The following is a 6,652-nucleotide window of genomic DNA, read 5'->3' on the forward strand; positions in this document are numbered from 1 at the left end:
CGGTAGTGTCTCGACGCTAAGACCAAGAGCAGCGACACTACCGTGTTACGTTACGCGAACTGGCTATTTGCGGAGTAATTTTTTACTCAACTTTTATTATTTCAGATATATTTATGTTGTACTTTATTGAAAATCGTGATTTTATGATTTTATGTTATTTATTTCATTAAATTCATAATGTCGTATTCAAATTTCGCGGTTGCATTTGGACCCAAATATGATTGGTTGTTCTATTATGCCACCGCCATTATGCGCAATGTTACACCTTGTCTTATTACACCATGGAGGCAGCCATCTTCTACGTTAGTCGCAGCAGGACCGCCTAACGGGACGGACGTATAGAACGGCGCGGCTCGAATTTTTCTTTGTTTCGATACCGAGTGTTAACCACGCGTATAATTACATGACTACGGATTGGAATAATTATATTAACAATCGCCGAATGCGGATATATCGCGAAATACGCGAATTAATAAGTTTTTCCCGGTTTTACGTAAAGTGTTCGCGCAAAGTCGGTAAGACGCGTCGTAACTAAATCCGGAAGTAGTTTCCACTCTTCTAAGTAATATCGCGAAGTGCGAAAGCGTATGATATGATTAATTAGCCGAAGCTAACGCGCGGAATAAAGTGCGTAGTAGGCATGACGCAATATCGCGTCATCACGTAAAGTGAAATAGGCAGCCATTTTGTGTAGCAGCCATCTTAGATCGCGAGAGCGACACGACGCGACATATCGCATGATTAAAAGTTGAAGAGAGAGCGGAATAGAGGAGATCGGGTGAATGCGCGAGTGTATGCGAGAGTGAGAGAGAAAGGCCAATTAATTAATAAGTGTTGAATATATGAATAAATAATTATTGTGTGTTACCCGAGTGTTACTTGGGGCATTACTTGAGAATCAGTAGAAATTACCGAGCAGTAGTGGGCATTACTAAACATTAGTGGGCATTACTGGGCATTACTAAGTGTGCGCGCCACCTTTGTCCCTTATAGTTATTCTCATAACCCATGCCTTGCTGCTAACCAATGGTGCTCGCGTCTGACCATTGGAGAATTTCTAGCTTTAAGGTTTCTCTCACTGCTACGAGATAGATATAGTTTTTCCCGCTTTCTTATGTCTGTATCTTTCTCTCTGAACGTCTTCATGCGATGTATAACACGAGACATTAGAAATATATCAGAGTTATTATACGAGGCGTACCTTTTATCATTCATTCCATCTTACAAACAAAGTGAGAAGCTCTCACAAGGCATAAAAGAAAACACAGGTATCATAAATCTGTATAACAACAAGGAACTTGCGTACACATACGCAGCGGCACAAGTCGCCACAACAAAAATTGGTCCTTCGAGCCGGATATAAGATTTTCTGAAACACACGAATACCATTCAGCATCTCGCTAAACTTCTACACACAAAAGGTCATCGTTAAAACATTACAACAATAAGGCCTACACATAGTCTAATGGGGTAAGATCGTTTTTTTTTTCATAAAATCCAGTTCAAATCATTCAAGGTAAGAAAGCCATATTTAACATATACTCTCAGCAATTGAGCAACCATATTGTTATCTCGTAGAAACAAAACTTACAGTATAACACATATATTGTGCATGCGCGTGATCTCCTTGTCATATCTTTGCATCAACTTAGCTTATTGATAACCACGTAACCTCAAAAAATGGATTCGATGTCATTATTAGAAGCTAAAACCAAACGAACCACTGCCAAAGCCTCACTCACACGACACAAAACTGCTATAGAAAATTTCGAGGTAACAAATGGCTCGCGACACGACATCACTGAGCGTAAAAAAAGATTAACAGAATTATGGAATCTATTTGACATAGTACAATCGCGCATAGAGCTACTTGAATTTCAAGATCCATCGCTTACAAATAAAGATGAGCTTCTTGCTCAACAACAACAGCACAGATCACAATTCGAAAATATATATTTTAGTATAATCTCGCGTTGTGATTCACTTATCGAATACTTTGATCAACGCAATCCAGTACTCTCGTCGCAACAGCAAAATGATGAACTCCAAACACGCGCTCCAACAACCAGGGAATCGCACATTAAACTACCTAAAATTGAACTTCCAGTTTTTACAGGTGACTTCGAGGATTGGTACACTTATCAGGATACTTTCGAGAAGCTGATACATGCCAATAACAGCTTAACGGAAATAGAAAAATTCCACTATTTACGTTCATCACTCAAAGACAAGGCCTCTGAAATTATAAAATCGATCGAAACAACCACTGACAATTACAAGGACGCCTGGGACGCCGTCAAAGAACGTTTTGATAACAAACACTGGATAATCCAAAAGCACATCAGAGCAATATTCGAAGCTCCCTCATTACTCAAAGAAAATCATTCTCAACTGCGTGAGTTACTGGATACCATCTCAAAGCATTTGCGCGCGCTTAAAGCATTGAAAAGGCCCACTGAGACCTGGGATGACCTGATCGTCCACATAATCTTGTCAAAATTAGATTCAGTAACAAGCAAGGCATGGGAGACTAGTCTTCCCACCAATGATCCTCCGAATCTAAAAACTTTAACTGAATTTCTTTCTAAGCGTTGCCAGGCGCTCGAATTGATCTTTAGCAAAATGTCAATTAATCAATCTACCAACACTCCAAAATTTGGAACAAGGCCAAAGAGTGCCTCAGTCACAAATATCGCCACATCTGATTTATCGTGTCCCCAATGCAAAGAAACTCATCCTTTGTATTATTGCAAATCATTTCTTAAATTGCCAATAGAAAAGAGAATTTCTGTAGTAAAGAGAGCTCATCTATGCGCGAATTGCTTAAGATCTAATTCTCATAACGCTAAGGATTGTAATTCGAGCGCTTGCCGCAAGTGCAAAAAGAAGCACAATACGCTTCTCCATTTATCAAATTCAACAGACCACGATAAACCATCCGTGCCTAATTCTGAACTCAATTCTGAAAAAGAAAATTCTATACAACCGATCGTTACTCAGTGTTTGTCAACACAGCGCTCTTTAAATATTATATTATCAACCGCTATCATTCACGTCTTCGATTACAAAAACGAGTTACACTCTTGTCGCGCATTGTTAGACAGCGGATCACAGCTAAATTTTATAACGCAGGAACTAGCAGATAAGTTAGGCGTTAAAAGACAATCAATCAATATTTCAGTTTCTAGCGTAGTTAAAAATATGGTTCAAGCTAAAACTATGATCAATGTATGTATCAAATCTCGTTTTAATAATTTTACTGAAAATTTAGATTGCATAGTTCTGCCACAAATTACCCAACGATTACCTCAACATTACATTTCAAAACACAACTTATCAATACCAAATCATCTAAAAATGGCCGACCCAAGCTTCAATGTTCCAGAACATATAGACATGCTAATCGGGGCGGAATTATTTTGGAGGCTCATCTCCGCTGGCCAAATTCAAGTTTCCAAAAATCAACCTACTCTACAAAAAACCCTCCTAGGATGAATTGTGTCTGGTCCAACAACAAACGCCAACAAATCACCTTCTTCAGCTGTCAGCTGCCTAACCACCACAACAGAAGAGCTTAATCGAGTCCTTTGCAGATTTTGGGAAGTCGATCAGATGACGTTCCCTACTGAAGCTTCACCAGAAGAGCAAGCCTGCGAACGTCTATTCAAAGAAACTACAACGCGCAATTGCGAAGGACGCTTTGTGGTTCAATTGCCTATAAAACCAGACAAGCTAAAACAAATTGGGAATTCCAAGGAGGTAGCCATGCGACATTTCAAATCTTTGGAAAGACGCCTTATAAAAGATCCAAAAATGTACTCGGATTATAAACAATTCATGCAAGAATACTTGCGATTGGGACATATGCGTGAAGTAACATTCCCTACGAAGTCCAATGACGAAATTTATTACCTGCCGCATCATGCGGTATGCAAAGAAACACGCACCACCACCAAGCTTAGGGTCGTGTTCGACGGTTCTTGCAAATCATCAACCGGAGTATCGTTAAACGATGCCTTAATCGTCGGCCCTACTATACAAGCCGATCTGTTCTCAATATTACTTAGATTCCGCATGTTCAAATATGCCCTAACAGCGGACATCAAGCAAATGTATCGGCAAGTGCTAATCAACTCCGATCAAACATCTCTTCAGCGCATATTCTGGCGCGACTCCATGGATGAGCCTATTCGCACTTTCGAATTACTCACCGTCACATATGGTATGGCCTCTGCAGCTTTCTTAGCAATTCGATCCCTCAGAAAATTGGCAGAAGACAACATCTTAAAATATCCCATCGGTGCCAAAGCAGTACTGAACGCCTTCTACGTCGATGACCTAGTAACGGGCGTAGATACTTTACAAGAAGTATCAAACATAAAGGCTGAAACCTCTCAGCTACTTTTGGAAGGACATTTCGAACTAAGAAAATGGTCTTCTAACGTACCAATGATACGAGACAATCCATCTGTACAGAACGATAAGGAGTTCGTATTGTCTTGCGACAAAGAATGCGAGACACGAACCTTAGGTCTCGGTTGGAACTGCAACACCGATCATTTCAAATTCTCAAGCATCATCTGCTTACCGCCTCAAGCTTCACCAACTAAAAGAAGAATATTATCAAAAGTCGCATTAGTATTTGACCCTCTAGGATTGCTCGGACCCGCCACCGTTATTGCAAAAATAATCATGCAGAATCTTTGGCGTCTTGGACTAGAATGGGACGAATCTCTCCCGTTAAATCTGGTTACAAAATGGAGACAATATGAATCTGGGTTATCAAGTTTAAGTAACATAACCATACCACGTCGAGTCATCTTGCTGGATGAATACATTATCCTGGAACTACACGGCTTCGCCGATGCCAGTGAGCTCGCCTACGGAGCATGCATTTACATACGTGCTACTGACTCTAATGGTACTCATTCCACAACTTTACTTTGCTCAAAAAATCGAGTCGTCCCACTAAAAGCTTTATCTATTCCCAGACTTGAATTATGTGCCGCACTTCTACTGGCACAAATCTTTGATAAGGTTTCAAAATGCATAAATCACAAAATACATGCTGTACATTGGTGGACTGACTCCACTATCGTTCTTGCATGGCTACAATCATCCAGTCGGACTTGGACATCATTTGTGGCAAATCGTGTTGGACAAATCCATCAATTAACTGCCGTACAAGATTGGCACCACGTTAATGGTAAGTATAACCCTGCTGATCTCCTTTCAAGAGGAATCTCTCCAGATCAATTAACAAAATCGCAGCTCTGGTGGTCAGGCCCCACTTGGCTAAAACTCGACAAGGCGCATTGGCCCATCGCCCCACTCAACATAAGAAGACAAGATATTCCTGAATTCAAATCCAAAACCATCGCCGCTACTGCTACAACGCAGTCAACCTCTGAACTGTTCGAACGATATTCAAGCTTCACCAAGCTATCACGAGTAGTAGCTTACATTCTCAGATTTTTCCACAAACTAAGGTTCAAGGTTAAACCCAGCGCAACATCACAATTAACACTTGGTACAACCCTGTCCATCTTACCTGACGAAATACATCACGCTAAACAAGTCCTTGTAAAGATGGTCCAAAAATCGTACTTTAAGAATGAACTAAAATTACTTTCAAATCAACAAAACATAAGTAAAACTAGTTCTCTCCTGCGTTTAAATCCCTTTATAGATGATTCTGGAATCCTAAGAGTTGGAGGGAGATTCAAGCTATCTCACCTTCCCTATAATGCTAAATACCCAGCATTGCTACCAGGGCACCATCCGCTTTCTCAATTAATCATTATACATGAACACAAAAGGCATTTTCACGCAGGCCCTCAAGCTACCTTAGCCGCTATTCGACAGAATTATTGGCTCATTTCAGCTAGAGACATTGTTCGGCAAACCATACGCAAGTGCGTCACCTGCTTCCGGATCTCTCCAGTGACAACTTCAACACTTATGGGTAATCTACCTAAAAACAGAATCACAACCCCGGAACGACCATTTGAAAAATGTGGAGTGGACTACGCCGGCCCCTTTTACAAGGACGGATCTAGAAAGGGAGCCAAACTTTTAAAGTGCTACATCGCAATATTTGTTTGTCTTGCTTCTACAGCGGTTCACATTGAACTGGCAACTGATTTATCCACTGAGGTATTTCTAAACGTTTTGAAACGCTTCACTTCCAGAAGAGGATTTCCTTCCACCATTTATTCTGATAACGGTCTAAATTTTAAAGGTGCCAATAGGGAAATGAACGAATTGGCAACATTATTTAGAGAACAACGATCTCAACAACAAATTATGGACTTCGCCTCTTCCAAAGGGATTAACTGGCAATTTATACCACCTAGAGCTCCTCAGCTCTAAGCAAGTTCTTAAGCGTTATTCCTTTTACTTTACAAATTTCATGCAGGCGATCTTCCGGTGTACGAACAACGTACGCATAGAATTTCGGGCCAGCCGACACGAACGACTCGATATAACTACCGCGGCCGTAGCTCTCGAGTTCGTCGGTCATATCCCCCAAAAAATTTCCCATATATGGCTCGTACTCGTTCGGATTGCCTGTACTTATATATATGCAGGAATCTGTATCATAATACAATACTCGCCTATTCAATAATTCTAAATGTTCGTATAATTTCAG

General features: G+C 40.5%; 3 protein-coding genes across 3 annotated transcripts in view; 2 read left to right on the top strand and 1 right to left on the bottom strand.

The window, feature by feature from the left end:
- The first annotated feature begins 1,680 nt into the window (after nt 1-1,680).
- LOC108768368 (uncharacterized) lies at nt 1,681-3,495 on the top strand. Its single transcript, XM_018518768.1, has one exon. It carries the CDS (start codon nt 1,681-1,683, stop codon nt 3,493-3,495), a length of 1,815 nt encoding a protein of 604 aa, XP_018374270.1.
- Nucleotides 3,496-3,612: 117 nt separating this feature from the next.
- LOC108768369 (uncharacterized) lies at nt 3,613-6,372 on the top strand. The gene has a single exon (XM_018518769.1). The coding sequence runs from the start codon at nt 3,613-3,615 to the stop codon at nt 6,370-6,372; it is 2,760 nt and encodes a 919-aa protein (XP_018374271.1).
- A 204-nt stretch (nt 6,373-6,576) lies between these two features.
- LOC108768370 (uncharacterized) overlaps nt 6,577-6,652 on the bottom strand; it is a 3,978-nt gene continuing 3,902 nt past the window's right edge. The window contains exon 4 of the mRNA XM_018518770.1: nt 6,577-6,594. Coding sequence (XP_018374272.1) covers nt 6,577-6,594 — 18 coding nt within the window. The remainder of the gene's footprint in view (nt 6,595-6,652) is intronic.

Source organism: Trachymyrmex cornetzi, unplaced genomic scaffold, assembly GCF_001594075.2.
Source record: "Trachymyrmex cornetzi isolate Tcor2-1 unplaced genomic scaffold, Tcor1.1 scaffold790, whole genome shotgun sequence".
NCBI classification, from domain to species: domain Eukaryota; kingdom Metazoa; phylum Arthropoda; class Insecta; order Hymenoptera; family Formicidae; genus Trachymyrmex; species Trachymyrmex cornetzi.

Coding starts and splice junctions, on each gene's coding strand:
- LOC108768368 (XM_018518768.1), top strand. CDS start 1,681: ATGGATTCGATGTCATTATTAGAAGCTAAAACCAAACGAACCACTGCC.
- LOC108768369 (XM_018518769.1), top strand. CDS start 3,613: ATGACGTTCCCTACTGAAGCTTCACCAGAAGAGCAAGCCTGCGAACGT.